This window comes from Dysidea avara, chromosome 7 (assembly GCF_963678975.1).
Source record: "Dysidea avara chromosome 7, odDysAvar1.4, whole genome shotgun sequence".
In the NCBI taxonomy this organism is placed as follows: Eukaryota; Metazoa; Porifera; class Demospongiae; order Dictyoceratida; family Dysideidae; genus Dysidea; species Dysidea avara.
The window spans coordinates 10,783,664-10,803,572 of record NC_089278.1 but is presented as its reverse complement, the minus strand read 5'-3'; the positions used below and the strand labels follow the sequence as shown (position 1 = coordinate 10,803,572).

The 19,909-nt window shown below is 39.0% G+C and overlaps 1 protein-coding gene across 4 annotated transcripts in view; it reads left to right on the top strand.

Moving 5' to 3' along the window:
- Positions 1 to 19,909, top strand: part of LOC136260065 (hepatocyte growth factor receptor-like) — a 54,424-nt gene that overhangs the window by 22,145 nt on the left and 12,370 nt on the right. For all 4 annotated transcript variants that reach the window (XM_066053673.1, XM_066053674.1, XM_066053672.1 and 1 more), the window contains 2 exons: positions 16,527 to 16,770; positions 16,883 to 17,028. In XM_066053673.1, coding sequence (XP_065909745.1) covers positions 16,527 to 16,770; positions 16,883 to 17,028 — 390 coding nt within the window. The remainder of the gene's footprint in view (positions 1 to 16,526; positions 16,771 to 16,882; positions 17,029 to 19,909) is intronic.

The window sequence follows — 19,909 nt, the reverse complement described above, 5'->3', positions numbered from 1 at the left end:
TGCAGCCTATCAATTACCTAAGATTTTAAAGATCTCTTTATCTCCCAAAGACCAAAGGATTTTATGCATACCATTTTCTAACAGATATTGGAGACTTTACGTATACTGAGACAACTTTTAAAAAGTGAAACAGAAAATGGACCAAAGAAAGGGAAAAATCCCTCCAACCCCAGGATTCAAACTGCAGGCCAGTCAAGCGTGCCACACTCAGTCTCCTCCAGGAGGGTCCTTTAAACCTAAGTATTTATTGTTATTAGAGCTTTACAGTGACCAGCACTGAAGGTCTACAGCATCTTGTGCTGCAGCCTTATATCTACAGAGTGTGGCCATTGACCGAAGTAGGGATTAAACGTCCACTAATGTAGGGGATTCCAGGAGTTTGTGAGAAGCTACATACTAACCTGTATATGCTATTAATTTTCCCAATTAAGGAGATTGGGAGTCCAATTTTACATGATTGTTTTAAAAACAGTTGTTTCAGAAGGTTGATGGTTGGGGGATTGTTACTAGTGAAATTAAAGGCTACATATCGATAAGTCTCGAAAGAAAGTTGATAAGAAGGCCGGTATGCATACTAAAATAGCCTTCATTTGCAAGAAAATTTGGGTTGAATGCCACTATGTGTTCTGTAAGTAGTTTCATAACTGCAGTTTGAAGATTCCTTACACAATACCCCTATGAACCTGACAACAATATACGGTACATTATACAAATACTTGAGGCTTCGCGAGCTGGTCGCATAGCCTTTATGAACAAGTCACATAGGCTTTACATACTAATTGAAGCACTGCCACGAGTGCAATATGGAAGGGGAAAAAAACAAAAAACAGCACAAGGGTATGGACAAGAGCACGAGGCAAAGCCAAGTGCTGTATTGCCAGAGTGCCTATTGCACAAGAGTGGCAGTGCTTTAGCTGTTGTCTGGTCGTCTTTTTGTAGACTCAAACTGCATTGGTTTTTGGTGGTAAGTGTTTATATAGTACAAGTTTGGTCATAAAACAAACAGATAGCATCGTTTTGGCTACTTCTGCTTATTTAAAATGTTATGCACGTGATCAACAGTGCTGTATTTTCTGTACGCAGTGCTGTATTCCCCTTTCAGTGTAGTAAGTGCTGTATGTTTACAAGTACTTTAAGAACACTATGTGAGCTAATTGCTAAGAGATTTTATATGTGTGGCTTCATGAACCCCACTAAAACACACAATCTACATGTGAGCACTTTGAGATTTTCTTTCGCATACAGAATCTGTTGGTGACCTACACTGTAACAGACTTCACGAACGTTTGCAACTTCTTCATTACCTTTTTTATGCACTGTACCGTATATGTGCTTCGGCCCATTTGCATTGCTCACTTTTGAGATGTCAATGCAACATTCCGTACTTTAACCCTGAATGGTCTTGAGGTATTGTTATATAGTTATACAACGGCCACGAGTGCGTTTATACAGGCAGAGCACGAGTGCACGTTGTATAACTGTTATGTACCACTCACCTAATAGGTGGGGAGAGTCTCACAAGACAGCTGTAACATTTATAAAGGCCAGGTTTCTAACATCGATTGTGGGTAACCAAGCCGGACGTTGCGATGACGTTCCCCCTGCAGTACTGCAGCCACCTGAGATATTGAAAGCAGTACGCTATGGGTTATATCATTAACCTGCATTCGCTGTTTGATTCTCATCATGTAGTGCTCAGTATGCCAGCGTGCCATATAGACTAAGCACCAGACCAATCGCCATAGTGATTCTCTTGAGCGAAAAAAAGCAGCTAAATAGACGGTTTAAGTAAACAAAACCTAACTACTTAACGATACTAGTCTAATTCTTACTATTCACACTGGCTAAACTCGAATCTGGTGGCATGACAAAACTGGTTACCACAATCGAACGTAAAGGTTAGTATTATTTAGAATATATTTGTTTTATTGAGTCATTGTCGAAGTGGACTACAGTTTAATCTGGGCTAAGATGGCACCAGACTAGTAAGGTGTATAAGTACGTTTATATATATGTAGACTAGAGTTGTGGCCACCCGCGTTGGCTTTTTCGATTGCCATTGGCTGCTTGTAAACATTATACGTATTGGTGATGTTATGGCCCACAATTGACCTTTACATGTCAGGCTATAAAAGAATTTGAGTGATCTGTGAAGTGTCTTTCCACCTATTAGGTGAGGTGTCGTAGTGGTCTTCGCCACCGGCACTTGTGCTATGCTGCACAAAACCGCAGCCAGTGCAATATCTGTATATTGCACTGCGGTCGGTGCATTATAACTTATAATGCACTTGTTGTGGTCTACAAACCGCAACCAGTGTGTTATAAGTTATAATGCACTCGCTGCGGTCTGCAGCAGTGCAATATACAAATTATGGCACTGGTGGTGCCTTTGAACTGCACACGCAGAGTGGTACATTATTAATAGCATCTCGAAAGTAATTTACAATGTGAATTTGCCAAGCACACATATTGTTGACAGATTCATAGGGATACTGTGTAAGGAATCTGCAGACTGTAGTTATAAAACTACGACTTACAGAACAAATCACGACATTTGACCCAAATTGTTTCATGAATCAAGTCTATGTTAGTGTACAGTACCTTATCAACTTTCCTTTGAGATTTATCGATAAGTACATTTAGTCTTTAATTTCACTAATAAACTCCCAGCCATCAATTAATCTTAAAACCTTCTGTAATCAACTGTTCCACAGAACATATTGAATGCACACTTGATGCGGGAAATTTTTAGCATATATACATGGGTTAGTATGTGACTTCTCGTAAATTCCTCTATATAGCTGTAGGTGTAGACGACCTCCCTTGTTTCTGCTTTTTATCCCTACTGAATTACTATTTTTCCTTACAGTTGCTTAATATGCTTACTTTTTTGAACCAATGCATACCTCATCAAAGGACAGAATGGCACTGGCCAGACATATTATAAAAACCAATTGAGTGACCTAGCACATGCCCTGTATCAAGACACATGGTAGTGTGTCGTGCGGCCCAAGAAGCCGGCGCGCAACACCCGTGAGTATATTGACAGGAACGAAGAAAACGCAATTTTCGCACCTCCGTAGCTCTGTGCTGCCTTGATGAAACAAGACGATTTTTGGTGTGGACACTCCCTCCACCTTCAGCACTCCACATTCCAAATTTGAGCGAAATCGCTTCAAGCGTTCCCGAGATATGCGACTTCAAAAATTGGCTTAATTTCTTTGTTTTTTTCTTCTTATTTTTCTTCCTCTTTTCGCACACTTACAAAAACTGCTATAAAACGCGAACGCCATATCCGATTGCCTTGAAATTTGGCACACTGAAGTGGGGTATAAAGGCGCATCTCTGTACCAACTTTGGCTAGGATACGATAAACAGGAAAAGAGTTATGATCGATTATTCACGAAAAATAACTCCAATATGTTGTCACGCCTACAGGGTAAACCACGTATGGGAAGAAGCTGAAAATCGTTGGGTGAATAGGTTAACTATTGAACCTCAAACCTTTTGTGGTTTGAAAGAAATCGAGCTAAAAACCAGGAATATACAACGAAAAAACCAACAGTGTGTAACAATTACGCAATCGAGATTAGCTAATAAAAAACGATTACTTGCCACGCCTACCAGATAAACCGCTTGGGGTAATGCTTTGAAAATCGCTGTATAGATGGAGTAATCATCTTAGAATGGTGTAGAAGAATCAGACTTAAAGCCACGGAGTTATAACACGAAATCCAACTTGGTGCAGCAAGTGCAAGATCGAGATACTCTAATAGAGCAGTCATCCTAATAGAGCAGTCATCCTAATAGAGCAGTCACCCTGAAGAGAATTCAAGAGATCAGCTAGAAACAGGTAACCTGTATAGAGATCAGCTACAAACAGTTCACCCTGTAGAGTGATCAGCTACAAACAATTCACCCTGTAGAGAGATCAGCTAGAAGAAGTTATCTTGTAGGGAGTTCATGCAACTATGGAAAGAGATAGTTCAGCTAGAAGAAATCACCTTGTAGAGTTCAGCTACAAAGAAACTACCATGTAGAGAGTTTAACTACAAACAAATCGCCCTGTAGAGAGATCAATAGAAGAAGTTACCTTGTAGATAGTTCAGCTACAAAGAAACCATCATGTAGAGAAATCAGCTGCAAACAAATCTCCCTGTAGAGAGATCAGCTACAAAGAACCATCATGTAGAGAGTTCAGCTGCAAAAAAATCACCTGTAGAGAGTTCAGCTACAAACAAATCTCCCTGTAGAGAGATCAGCTAGAAGAAGTTTCCTTGTAGAGAGTTCAGCTACAAACAAATCATCCTGTAGAAAGATCAGCTAGAAGAAGTCACCTTGTAGAGAGTTCAGCTACAAAGAACCATCATGTAGAGAGTTCAGCTGCAAAGAAATCACCTGTGGAGAGTTCAGCTACAAACAAATCACCCTGTAGAGAGATCAGCTAGAAGAAGTTTCCTTGTATAGAGTTCAGCTACAAACGAATCACCCTGTAGAAAGATCAGCTAGAAGAAGTTACCTTGTGGAGAGTTCAGCTACAAAGAACCATCATGTAGAGAGTTCAGCTGCAAACAAATCACCTGTAGAGAGTTCAGCTACAAACAAATTTCCCTGTAGAGAGATCAGCTAGAAGAAATTACCTTGTAGAGAGTTCAGTTACAAAGAAACCGTCATGTAGAGAGTTCAGCTACAAACAAATCTCCCTGTAGAAAGATCAGCTAGAAGAAGTCACCTTGTAGAGAGTTCAGCTACAAAGAAACCACCATGTAGAGAGTTCAGCTACAAACTAGTGACCTTGTAGAGACATCAATTACCTTGTAGAGAGTTCAGCTACAAAGAAACTATCATGTAGAGCGTTCAGCTACAAACAAATCACCCTGTAGAAAGATCAGCTAGAAGAAGTTACCTGGTAGAGAGTTCAGCTACAAAGAACCATCATGTAGAGAGATCAGCTGCAAAGAAATCACCTGTAGAGGGTTCAGCTACAAACAAATCTCCCTGTAGAGAGATCAGCTAGAAGAAGTTACCTTGTAGAGAGTTCAGCTACAAAGAAATCATCATGTAGAGAGTTCAGCTGCAAAGAAATCACCTGTAGAGAGTTCAGCTACAAACAAATCTCCCTTTAGAGAGATCAGCTAGAAGAAGTTACCTTTTAGAGAGTTCAGCTACAAAGAAACCATTCTGTAAAGAGCTCAGCTGCAAACAAATCACCTCCACAGAATTCAGCTACAAACAAATTACCCTGTAGAGAGATCAGCTAAAAGAAGTTACCTTGTAGATAGTTCAGCTACAAACAAATCACCCTGTAGATAGATCAGCTAGAAGAAGTTACCTTGTAGATTATTCAGCTACAAACATTCACCCTGTAGAGAGAGCAGCAAGAAGAAGTCACCTTGTAGAGTGTTCAGTTACAAAGAAACCACCATGGAGAGTTCTATAATAAATATATGTATTATATATATAATTTGTACATTCACTGATAAAATCAGAAATATTTAAAGTACATCTGCTTCACCTTTTCTTCTTCCTGTAGTAAAGAAAAAAAGACAGGTTAAAAAAGTCCCAAAGCTGGCCATAGGCCGGCTTTGGGGTATACAAATACAAAAAGAAATGAAATCTAATCCAAAACAGCCAAGCTGTAAGAAAACAGTGCGGCCCTCAAAAAGGCTATGGTGAAAAAAGATGTGAAATCCAAGGTGGCGGCCAAGAAATGGCTGTGATGGTAGGTTAATGGTAAAAATTTTAATAACGGCAATTTAGGTGAATTTTTTTTCCAAGACCAAGTGGCACAAAAATTCACTTGAATTGTCGTTATTAAAATTTTTACCATTAACCTACCATCACAGCCATTTCTTGGCTGCCACCTTGGATTTCACATCTTTTTTCACCATAGCCTTTTTGAGGGCCGCACTGGTTTTTTACAGCTTGGCTGTTTTGGATTATATATCAATTACTGGAATGAAATGTGCATGGCCATTCTGCTTTGTTTTCACCCTTTACAAATAAAAACAGTACAAGAAGTGCCTCTGCAATCAATCCAGTCACTATGAATATTTCAATTAAACATGTTCCCTGGCTATCAATACTTAGAAGTAAATATTCTGCTTCTTTTTCAGCTATATTCTACCAAAGAACGGTACGAGAAGCACTTCTGCTGTAAATCGTCACTACAGAAATTAACAAATGATTTTTATAACAGCCAGCTGGCAATGAAGCCATCTGGCATTACCCCAAATCAGCACCTACACAGTAGTGGAGAAAGAAATGGGACACAAAGGATGACAAAGATAAGTCCACGATGCCATGCATTATAGCTGTTGTACTTGGCAAGTGGGCATGTCTCAAGCCAAAGTGACGTTGAACAGTTGAGAAATCAAGCCCGTAGTGTCAACCACAGTCAAGTTGTATTTGGCTGAAGGTTATTTGGCTGAAGGTTAGTTAGCCAGTTAATAGAAATTTTAGTTAAATGAAAAAAAATTTGAAATTCTATATAACCTTGTTGGAGTCACTTTGAGGCATTTTTTAGCTATAATACAAAGCTACAATGTGTATACAAATGAATGACTTTTCTATTATGTGCACTCTCTCCCCATATTATTTTAAATTATTTCCACTCAATAATATTATATCTTTACTAATCACTGAAATAAGAACTTGACCCTTATATTTCATTCTATGCTAGCCGCATTTGAGATGTTTCCTTTAAATCAACAAACTGCACCTTGTAAACTTCAAAAATACATACTCACTTAGATCTATTTGAATTGTGTGTGTGTGCATGCGTGTGTGTGTTCGTGCATGCATGCAGTACTTAAGTAATTATTCGCTGTCCGAAACTATAATTTCATACCAATGCCGAGATTTCATTAATCTCCATTATAAATATGAAGACACTGTCGTGCAGCCAATTAGCCAGTGCGGGTGCTCGACAGACAAGTGTGTATTTTACAGGAACCAAGAAGGTGCCATTTTCACGCATCCGTAGCTTGATAATGGCTGGACGTAAATTAACCATTTTTGCTGTGGAAACTCCCTTGGGGTGGAGCACCCCCCATTTCAAATTTGAGCTGAATCCACCAGGGTATTGCTGAGATATGCACCTTCAAAGTTTGTTTTAGTTTCTTCATTATTTTTCTTCATCTTTTTGCGCCACTTAGAAAAATTGCTATAACTCGTGCATGCTTTAGTCGATTTTCTTTAAATTTGGAAGGCTGAAAGAACATAATATACCACATTTACAGTCCAAATTTTGTACACTTTGTATAAAGAACAAGGGAGTTATACGCGATTTTCGAAAAAGTTGATGGTGATTTTTTGTCACGGCCACAGGGTAAACCGTTTGAAGGAATGACTTGAAAATTGGTCTGTATATGGAGTAACTAACCATCATGGTGCAAACCTTTTGTGGTTTGAAAGAAATCGCATGGAGTCATAACAAGAACGCCAACCATATGTAAAATGCGCGCGATCAAGTATTGTTAATAAAAAAAGTTATACTTGCCACACCTATCAGGCAAACTAGTTAACAGAATTAGCTGAAATCAGGTGATAAATCATTTTAGAGCTATCTTTCAGTGGTTTGCAAGGAATAAGATTAAAATCCACTGAACTACACTATGAAAGTGAACTAGGTGTAACAAGTGCACGATCGAAATACTCTAATAGTGCAGTCACCCTAATAGAACATTCAGCTGCTCAATAAATCACTCTATTAGAACACTCAGCAACTATTAAGCCAAGAGTTCAGCTAATAACAAGTCACCCAATAGGGAATTCAACTACAATCAATTCACCCTTTCAACTGCAGTACTGCCCAAGTGCAATGTCACACACGCAACTTTGCTCGACATTTTAAAAATCGCTAATTAAGGGGCATGGCAACTGTTTCGCTCGCGAAACAATGTGGCCGCTGTTTCGTTCGCAAGAATCGCAAGTGAAACAGTTGCCACACCCCTTAATTAGCAATTTTTAAAATCTCTAGCAAAGTTGCATGTGCGAGTGAATGCAATGTTGCGCTTAGGCAGACCGTAGTATCAAAATCAAATAACCCTGTAGAGAGTTCAGCTACAAACAAGTCACCCTGTAGAGAGTTCAGCTACAAACAAGTCACCCTGTAGAGAGTTCAACTACAAACAAGTCACCCCGAAGACAGTTCAGCAGCAAACAAATCACTCTGTAGAGAGTTCAGCTACATTTCAAGTCACCCCATAAAGAGTTACCCTGTAGAGATCAGCTAGAAACAAATCACCTTGTAGAGAGATCAGCCGGAAACAAGTCACCCTGTAGAGAGTTCAGCTGGAAACTATAGAGAAATCGGCTAGAAACAAATCACCCTGTAGAGATCAGCTAGAAACAAATCACCCTGTAGGGAGATCAGCTCAACACAAATCACCGTATAGAGACATCTAATAGAAACAAGTCACCATGTAAGAGAAATCAGCTAGAAACAATTCACCCTGTAGAAATCAGCTAGAAACAAATCATTCTGTAGAGAGATCAGCTAGAAATAAGTTACCCTGTAGACAGTTCAGCTGGAAACAAGTCACCCATAGAGAGATCAGCTAAAAACAAACCACCTAGAGAGAATTCAGCTACATTTTGTGAGTGATTCAGCTAGAAATAAGCAACCCTGTAGAGAGTTCAGCTATACAAACAAACTCTTTCAGTATAGAGAGATCAGCTAGAAGCAAGCTATCCTGCAAAGGGTTCAACTACATTTGAAGTCACCCTGTAGAGAGAACAGCTAGAAACAAGTATAACCTTGTAAAGAGATAAGCTACATTTCAAATCACCTTGTAGAGAGATCAGCTCGAAACAAATCACCCTGTAGAGTAATCAGCTGGAATAAGTCACCCCCGTAGAGAGTGTAGCTAGAAACAAGTCACCTTGTTGAGAGATCAGCTAGAAACAAGTCACCCTGTAGAGTTCAGCTAGAAATAAGTCACCCTGTATAAAGATCAGCTAGAAACAATTCACCCAGTAGAGATCAGCTAGAAACAAATCACCTTGTAGAGAGATCAGCTAGAAACAAGTCACCCTGTAGAGAGATCAGCTGGAAACAGGAGAGAATTCAGCTACATTTCTTAGACTATTTCAGCTAGAAATAAGCCACTATGTGGTAAGTTTAACTACAAACCATTCACCATGTAGTCAAAGAGTACAGTTACATTAACTACATACGCATTTCCCTGTAGAGTATTCAGCTGCAAACAGTTTAACCTGTGTGACATACTTTTATGGTAAACACAATTGCAAATTATTGCTTAAATGTACATGTAGCTAAACAAATCATTAAAATCTTCTTCATAATATTCTTCTCTCTAGATCTGTGGTAAAGAAAAAGACAAGTTAAAAGAAATACCTAAAGCTATTAACCTACCATCACAGCCATTTCTTGGCAGCCACCTTTGATTTCACATCTTTTTCACCCAGGCTTTTTTGGAGGCTGCACCCTTTTTTTACAGCTTGGCTGTTTTTGATTAGATTATAAACTCATGTAATAAGTTTGCACTATTTTTCAAGTCAAATTAATTTTATTGCATTTGTATATGTATAATTGTTTGCCTGCATTCCTGCATTTATTATTAGCAGCAGTGCTAAAGCTTTTCAGTGGATTGTTTAGAACACCAATGCAAAGCTTCTGGCAGCTGTGCAATTCATGGCTATTGCCTCCTAGTGAACTAGCACTGGATGCCTCTGCACCACTCAAAGCAAAACCTCAGACAGCTGTGCAGAACACAACTATTGCCACCCGGTGAGCCAACACTGGGATTCTTGTGCATCACTCAGTCACTTGAGTCTAGTGCAGGCAAATCTTTCTGGTGCAGGACTGTCCAGGTTTCATAGAGAGAGGTCGCGGAACCCAAGGTTTACTATGACTTCAACACCGCTAAGCGAGAGAAGGACAGTAGGGCATTTGTTTCCCCAGTTTACACCAGGTAGCCATTGATGTTACAGCTGGGTGAGCTGCTTCCCTAGTTGACACCAGGCCATGAGGTCCCCATTTAAGAGCTGGGTGAACTGGAGCAATGTGAATAAAGTTTCTTACTCAATGAAACAACAGCAACACCAAAGTGGCATAACTGGGAATCAAACCTGGGAACCTTTCGATCTCTAGGCTGATCGATACTCTAACCACTTGGCTATGTTGCGCTTCAGAACAGAACACACATGCGCACGCACACACACACACAGACTCACACATATAAAATGAAAAGGTGGAATATCTTGCCAAAATAGGGCTTTAAAAATAAGGCTTTTGTGCAAGATTATATGACAATCCACCAATATATAAAATATATATAAGCAAACTTGTAAGTACAGTACATCTGAGAAAATAGATTTGTCTTCTGTCTTTGTCAGCACCTGCCTCCAGAACACCACAAAATGGAATTGCTTTAATTGTCAACAGTTGTACGATTGTTATTACGTACTTACTGTCTTCTGGTCTGATGAGCGACTAGAAATGCTGTACAGACGTAACTAGCAAGTGAGATGCCCTATACATTTAGCCATATGTACTTGAACATAGGAAGGCTAGAATTAATTAGAGAAGTGGGCAGGTAGAGCATGAAGCTATGATAGAATGGGAAGCCCAGCTTGCTGAGCAGAAGCACCAACTCCCAGCTCTTCAGATGACCATACTCAGACAATTATTGAGAAACAGCAGCAACAGCAGTAATCAACAAATAGTAGTCATGGTTGTGCATCACAGAGAGATTTATTCACTGGATAAGATAAATCAGTGAGATTGGATGAATGGCTTAACTTCCTGCTGGAATGACTGGACACTGCAAGAAAAGCTGATGCAACTAGCAAATTACATGAGATGTCGCACAGAGGCTAAATGGAATCTCCTAGTACTGTACATAATGACACAAGTGACTATTAAAACAGTTGTTCTAAATACATGTAACCAAACAACTTGTGTATCGCATAGTATTTATTCTATGTGAGTGGTACAGTGGAATGTGACTAAGCAAGTCGCAAAATTTCTTTGGCAGCCAGTTACCTTAATGTCAAAATTCTTTAAGTAATAGTTATACCATGGCTGCGAGGGATTTTGCTGATATATACACCCAAAGCACGAGGGCCGCAGGCCCGAGGGCTGCGGGTGTATAAGTCAGCAAAATCCCAAGCAGCCATGGTACAAATGATATATATCACTTGGGGCGCACTCACCTAATAGGTGAAAGAACTAACGAGAACTCATCCTATTTGTTTTATACAGTAGTATCTGAAGATCGATTGTGGTTTTAATAGCGTGGGCTAATAGCCATCAAAACGTTGTCCATACATTAAAACGTCATTAATACGTTACTATGCTTCAACACACAATGTTAGAAAACTTGCGATTGTGGGATGGAGTTTATATTGTTATCATTTTTGTACTAAGTTAAGCCAACTAACTTCGCTATTGGGACAGTAAGTAAGTTATTATATTAAGTTAAGTACTTAGAACTGTAAGTTACTAACCTATTTCAACGTAGCAGTAGTAGCTTTGCTGTTCCGTGGTCTGTTCAAAGGCTGATACGCGGTGGGTAGAAATACGCATTCACAATCACCCAAACAATTATTTTGTGCCTTCATTATCCTTTAGTAACAACCAACTACTCTATCTTAGCCTATGTACTAAGCTTAGCAACCTCTACAAAACCGAGTCCCACAATACAAAGCTCTATGTCGCTCAATATAACGAGTCAAAGCGCATCGATTCTTTGAACTGGCTGGATATCAAAGTCATTGGCAAACCACTTTCCCATGATATTGCCCGGGCAATATGCGAGTTAAACACCGAGCGGCGCCTTTGAACGCCCACGCTAAAGTGGTATATAATATGTAGGTGGTTGCTTTACACAGTTGGATTAGTGGTGTATATACAGTACAGCTTGTATGTTTTAAAGTTGGCCTTTGTAGAGAGGGACTGTTTATAGATAATCTGCTTAACCGACTTCACGATGGACCAGCAGATTATGATACACCCATCTTTCACAGGAGAAAACTGCCTTCAGTAACACCCAGCAGTTAAAAAACTACAATCTCTTGTATATCAACCTCTGGAATCACTAAACACATTCATCAAGCTAAATAGTGATTTCAAATAGTCCCTGGGTGGTATTTTACTGTGCTGTAGATAGTATCTAATCCAAAACAGCCAAGCTGTAAAAAAAGTGTGCGGCCCTCAGAAAGGCTACGGTGAAAAAAGATGTGAAATCCAAGGTGGCGGCCAAGAAATGGTTGTGTTGGTAGATTAATGGTAAAAATTTTAATAACGACAATTCAGGTGAATTTTTTTGCCACTTGGATTCTGAGGGCCGCACACTTTTTTTACAGCTTGGCTGTTTTGGATTAGATTTCAATTCTTTTTGTATTTGTATACCCCATAGCCGGCCTATGGTCAGCTTTGGGACTTTTTTAACCTATGTTTTTTTTCTTTACCACAGGAAGAAGAAAAAGATGAAGTAGATGTACTTTAAATATTTGTCAGTAAATGTACAAATTATATATATAATACATATATTGATTACAGAAATCTCCATGGTGGTTTTTTTGTAACTGAACACTCTACAAGGTGACTTCTTCTTGATGCTCTCTCTACAGGGTGAATTGTTTGTAGCTGAACGATCTACCAGGTAACTTCTTCTAGCTGATCTCTCTACAGGGTGATTTGTTTGTAGCTGAATTCTGTACAGGTGATTTGTTTGCAGCTGAGCTCTGTACAGAATGGTTTCTTTGTAGCTGAATTCTCTACAAGGTAACTTCTTCTAACTGATCTTTCTACAGTGCAATTTGTTTCTGGCAGAATTTTATACAGGGTGATTTCTTTGCAGCTGAACTCTCTACATGGTGTTTTCTTTGTAGCTGAACTCTCTACAAGGTAACTTCTTCTAGCTGATCTCTCTACAGGGTGATTTGTTCATAGCTGAATTCTGTACAGGTGATTTGTTTGCAGCTGAGCTCTTTACTAAATGGTTTTTTTTGTAGCTGAACTCTCTACAAGGTAACTTCTTCTAACTGATCTTTCTACAGGGTGATTTGTTTGTAGCTGAACTATCTACAAGGTAATTTCTTCTAGCTGATCTCTCTACAGGGTGATTTGTTTGTAGCTGAATTCTTTACAGGTGATTTGTTTGCAGCTGAGCTCTTTACAGAATGGTTTCTTTGTAGCTGAACTCTCTACAAGGTAACTTTTCTAGCTGATGTCTCTACAAGGTCACTAGTTTGTAGCTGAACTCTCTACATGGTGGTTTCTTTGTAACTGAACTTTCTACAAGGTGACTTCTTTTAGCTGATCTTTCTACAGGGTGATTTGTTTGTAGCTGAACTCTCTACAAGGTAACTTCTTCTAGCTGATCTCTCTACAGGGAGGTTTGTTGTAGCTGAACTCTCTACAGGTGATTTGTTTGAAGCTGAACTCTCTTGATGGTTTCTTGAGAGTTCAGCTTCAAACAAATCACCCTGTAGAAATAGAAATCACCCTGTAGAAATAGAAATCACCCTTGAGAGTTCATCAATAAAACTACAATGATGGTTTCTTTGTAGCTGAACTCTCTACAACTTAACTTCTTCTAGCTGATCTCTCTACAGGGTGATTTGTTTGTAGCTGAACTATCTACAAGATAACTTTTTCTAGCTGATCTCTCTACAGGGTGATTTGTTTGTAGCTGAACTATCTACAAGATAACTTTTTCTAGCTGATCTCTCTACAGGGAGATTTGTTTGCAGCTGAACTATTTACAGAATGGTATCTTTGTAGCTGAACTCTCTACAAGGTAACTTTTCTAGCTGATGTCTCTACAAGGTCACTAGTTTGTAGCTGAACTCTCTACATGGTGGTTTCTTTGTAACTGAACTTTCTACAAGGTCACTTCTTCTAGCTGATCTTTCTACAGGGTGATTTGTTTGTAGCTGAACTCTCTACAAGGTAACTTCTTCTAGCTGATCTCTCTACAGGGAGATTTGTTTGTAGCTGAACTCTCTAAATGATGGTTTCTTTGTAGCTGAACTCTCTACAAGTTAACTTCTTCTAGCTGATCTCTCTACAGGGTGATTTGTTTGTAGCTGAATTCTGTATAGGTGATTTGTTTGCAGCTGAACTATTTACAGAATGGTTTCTTTGTAGCTGAACTCTCTACAAGGTAACTTCTTCTAGCTGATGTCTTTACAGGGTCACTAGTTTGTAGCTGAATTCTCTACATGGTGGTTTCTTTGTAGCTGAACTCTCTACAAGGTAACTTCTTCTAGCTGATCTTTCTACAGGGTGATTTGTTTGTAGCTGAATTCTGTACAGGTGATTTGTTTGCAGCTGAACTATCTACAAGATAACTTCTTCTAGCTGATCTCTCTACAGGGTGATTTGTTTGTAGCTGAATTCTGTATAGGTGATTTGTATGCAGCTGAACTATTTACAGAATGGTTTCTTTATAGCTGAACTCTCTACAAGGTAACTTCTTCTAGCTGATGTCTCTACAAGGTCACTAGTTTGTAGCTGAACTCTCTACATGATGGTTTCTTTGTAACTGAACTCTCTACAAGGTGACTTCTTCTAGCTGATCTTTCTACGGGGTGATTTGTTTGAAGCTGAACTCTCTACAAGGTTACTTCTTCTAGCTGATCTCTCTACAGGGAGATTTGTTTGTAGCTGAACTCTCTATAGGTGATTTGTTTGCAGCTGAACTCTCTACATGACGGTTTCTTTGTAGCTGAACTCCCTACAAGGTAACTTCTTCTAGCTGATCTCTCTACAGGGAGACTTGTTTGTAGCTGAACTCTCTACACAATGGTTTCTTTGTAGCTGAACTCTCTGCAAGGTAACTTCTTCTATTGATCTCTCTACAGGGCGATTTGTTTGTAGCTGAACACTCTACATGGTGGTTCCTTTGTAGCTGAACTCGATTTCTTCTAGCTGAACTATCTCTTTCCATAGTTGCATGAACTCCATACAAGGTAACTTCTTCTAGCTTATCTCTCTACAGGGAGACTTGTGTGTAGCTGATCTCTATACAGGTTTCTTGTTTCTAGCTGATCCCTTGAATTCTCTTCAGGGATGACTGCTGCTCTATTAGGATGACTGCTCTATTAGGATGACTGCTCTAGAGTATCTCGATCTTGCACTTGCTGCGCCAAGTTGGATTTCGTGTTATAACTCCGTGGCTTTAAGTCTGATTCTTCTACACCATTGAAGAGCCTTTCTAAGATGATTACTCCATCTGTACAACGATTTTCAAAGCATTACCCCAAGCGGTTTATCTGGTAGGCGTGGCAAGCAGTCGTTTTTTATTAGCTAATCTCAATTGCGTAATTGTTACACACTGTTGGTTTTTTCGTTGTATCTTCCTGGTTTTTAGCTCGATTTCTTTCAAACCACAAAAGGTTTGAGGTTCAATAGTTAACCTATTCACCCACCGATTTTCAGCTTCTTCCCATACGCGGTTTACCCTGTAGGCGTGACAACATATTGGTGCTATTTTTTGTGAATCATCACTCATAACTCTTTGCCTGTTTATCGTATTCTAGCCAAAGTTGGTACCGAGATGCGCCTTTATATCCCCCTTCTGTGTGCCAAATTTCAAGGCAATCGGATATGGCGTTCGCGTTTTATAGCAGTTTTTGTAAGTGTGCGACAAGAAGAAGAAAAATAAGAAGAAAAGAAACTAAGCCAATTTTGAAGTTGCATATCTCGGGAACGCATGAAGCGATTTTGCTCAAATTTGGAATGTGGAGTGCTGAAGTTGGAGGGCATGTCCACAGCAAAAATCGTCTTGTTTCATCAAGGAAGCACAGAGCTACTGAGGTGCGAAAATTGCTTTTACTTTCTTCCTGTCAATATACTCACGGGTGTTACGCGCCGGCTTCTTGGGCCGCACGACACACTACCGTGTGTCTTGATATTCTATTTTTGATGGTAACAAGATAAAGTGTAGACCAGGCAATTGTCTGGACTAAGTGGCATTGAATTATGGCTTTTATTCACTATTATATCAACAAGGAAGATGGAGAGATACATAGTACTTTTATACTTTCAATGAAGTTTTGGGTTTATTGGACGCAACGAAGATCTTTTTATCCGAATTTTTATGGTGAGTACAAGAGTCTTTTAGTTGGCTTATCAGTCCTTGCACTGTGGGAGTTTGTTTAAGAAGCATGTATAAAAATCCAGATAATACATTTTCAGTACAACTAACTTTCATCGTCTATTGTGATGATGTCTGCATCTGTGTCTGTTTTTATACAACTGTAATTGCTTGAATCAGAATGCAACTTTTGATGGTTTTCTTAACTTACATGTCTCAAGTTGCAGTCTTATTTTCTTCCTGTATGCCTGAAATCCTGACCTGCAAGCACCTTGCTGTAAGAAGTTAATATGTTCTTTTACATTTCATCCATGTGCGCCAAGAAACGAGTAAGCGCTTTAATAGTATGCACTTACTATATAGGTGCACTTAACTAATCACAATAACAACCCCACAAGAAAATGTATACTTTTAGCTGCCCATAATGGTTTTATTTTGTTTGTTTTGTAATAGAATATGAAAGAATGATCAATGGTGAAACTGTTGATGATGAGGACAATAACAATATTCTGTATATTGTGATTGGAGCTGCAGCTGGTGCTATCATAGTAATAGCTGTTCTACTATTATGTATCATATGCTACTGTGTGAGAAGACGTCATAGCAAATCTAAAAACATAACAGATATAAGTTTGTTGTATACCAAAAGTACTGAATCTGTTGATATTCAAAAAACAAACCCATTATCTGATGAACCGTAAGTGTAATATGTTGTGTGTTTCAAATCTGTTATATGTACATGAGCATATGTTGTATTCACTTCAAAATTTGGTATGTCATGTTTTTGTTTATGTATGGATAAATTTTAGTGCTGCTAGCTGTGATATGGAGGAAGATGACTACATTAATCCTAAAGTACCATCAGTTACTTCACCTCTGAATGACAGCACAAAGGTTTCACATCAAACAGCTGTATCAGATGATGCTGCGTACTATAATTGTCCACAACAATCAGGTCAGCAATACAACTAACGTTCTTATTTACTCTGCATTGTTTCTGTCATTTAATAATCATAAATATATGCAGAAACTAAACTACAGTGGAACCTCAGTTATCCAGATCCCACTTATCCGGATTCTCGGTTATCCAAATTACGGAAATGACTGCTCTATTAGCGTAGTGATTGTCTATTAGTTGATAATACTGAAAATTTCTTCATGCTATTTTAGGATACACAGTTTCAGAGATATGGACTTTTTTATGGACCACCTCTGGTCCCAAGGGGTTCGGATAACTGAGGTTCCACTGTATATATATGCACATAGTGCCAGAAATAACAGTCAGTCATCGGCCATTTCCAAACAAAACCAGGTTTAGACCGGTTGAACATCTGACCAACAGCAATCACAGTAAAAGCTCCACGCAATTAAAAAATCAATCAAGCTATGTATCTTAAAGCTACTCATTATTCTATAATTGGTGTCACAACAAGCTAGATATCAATGCCTCACAGCTACTCAGCATCCTGATTGTTCTCTCATGCAATCACACATATGCAACCCTTGCAGGATTTGGTGAGCATGTTGCCAGCCTGGCACAAAGAGTTGATTGTTTTGTGAAAAGCAAACATGTAGTGTGAAAGGAGTGAAATAATTGTTTCAGGATATTTCTACTGAGCAATGGTCCTGTCTTTACTCTAAAGCTCATCAGCCACTAGAAAACTTGCATACACACTGAATAAAGTATTCCAAGGAGTGCTAGATGGGCTTTTTCTTGCTAAGACATATGACCACTCAATACTGAATATTTATTTTATTTTCTGGCACTACATATATGTCTTCTTACTGTTAATTTGGTTTGGAAAGTTGTATAATTTGTTTGTCACTGTGTGACTGTACTACTGAGTAGAGAAACGTACAATACATGCATACTTTGTTAAGTTAAGTCAGCTATGTTACGCAGTGCTACAAATGAAGAAAAATATGAGAAATGTCTTTGCAGTCACTACAGAAATTATAGACAATTTCCATTTAGTCAGCACATGGAAGCCATTACATGCTACCTTTGAATCAATATGGCCACCCATATCACAGGCAACACAAATAGCCATTCTGGCAAGGAAGATTACCCATCTAGATCTGTAAACTGGCATAAAGCACTTACTAAAACACATGCGCTCTAAACAGAATTTCTCTGGATTTGTACATTTTTCACAACAAACGTAGCTACAACGTTAGATTCTACCCAGAGGAGGTTGGTGGTCATGCGTCATCAAACATCTCGCGATCTTAAAGAAAAGTTTAACCCAATCAAACCCGACACCTCAGTATTGATATAATGTGTGAATTGATATTGATAAATTATGGTTCCCAGGGCCAGCTGCCCAATACTTTGTGTGTCTTTTAGAACTAAGAAACAAATGCTTAATCATGTGCATAACTCTTGTGAATGTGACAAGGGACTTCATAATAATGATGCTAATTTCAGGTACTATGTTTTATTGTGTAATCACACGTAGCAGTAGGTCATAGGGCTATGACACGTAACCAACCTCCTCTGGACTCTACCTCCCATACTATTCTTTTAGGCATGATTGTAAAAGGAATGCAGTGGTTAAACTCGTATTGCTTGGGCAATTAGTCACCCGCTGCTGGTTAGTAGCCTGCAATATGCTTGGAAGAGCATAGTAAATCAATGGTAGAAAATGAGATTTGCTATGCTTGAAGTCTTTCTGCTAACAGGCCTCTAACCACTTTAACAGGTCTCTTAGTTATAGTTAGACAACACATACCAGCGTCTTGGAGGCATAAATGCTGAGTATGAGGTGTTAGAATAACTCAACATAAAAACTGAGTAGCCGAGGTTTCTATTGTATCCTAATGCCTCTTATGAAGCATTTATGCTTCGAAATTGCTGGTATTGGTGTCTAACTGTTTTAGAAAATTGTCAGCCAGCAGTGAAAAGAACATTGTACCTGTGTCTAGTGCCATTGCTAGTGAAACTGTTTTAGAAAATTGTCAGCCAGCAGTGAAAAGAACATTGTACCTGTGTCTAGTGCCATTGCTAGTGAAGAGTACACAAAAGGCTGCATGGGAAACTCCACTCGAATATATTTATATATTTATTAAGGCTTTACAGCACAAGTGCTGAAGGTCTGTAGGACACCTGGTCCTACAGCCTGTTTAAAGATGTAAGAGAAATGTGTCAAAAGTTAGCAACAGTGCCTTGGACCATACTATAAGTTGTATCAGTGTACCAGACACATGAGTGAGACTCGATGGATTGCCTTTACCATGCCTTGTGTAAAAGAAGTGAAAGTGGAGTCGTATAGCTAGCAACATTACTGTAATGATGCTTGTCATGTTGAAGAACATGCACTAGCTACTAGGTTAGTTGTACTATTGTTTTGTTGACAAATATCAGCAGTTAACAATAAATTCTTGTGTGCATAGTGATAACTACACCTGTATTTACAAATGTGGTTAACCACCAAGTCTCTTACAATGTATATTAGGGATCATGGAGATTTGGATTTTTCTGGCAACAGAAAAATCACCCAAAACCCAGCTTCACAATGCCATCCTGACACCTTGGTAGTATTGGTATGGTATAACCAAGCCCAAAAGTGCCTTCAGTGCAACCTTAAATGCTTCCAATAGATTGCTACAATTTTAAAAATTTATTCAATGGAGTGACTAACTGACTGACTGACTAACTGCCTGCCTGCCTGATGCCTTCAGACAAGCGTAACTAGATACTAACTAAGGCTATGGACTTGATTTTTTCACTGTTTGACGTTGCTTTAGTCCGACAAGTGCGTTTTGGCATACCACAGTACCTTTGTCCTCCTTTGTGTCACATTTCTTTTTGCTGGCAGTCCAAGGTGTCGATTCAT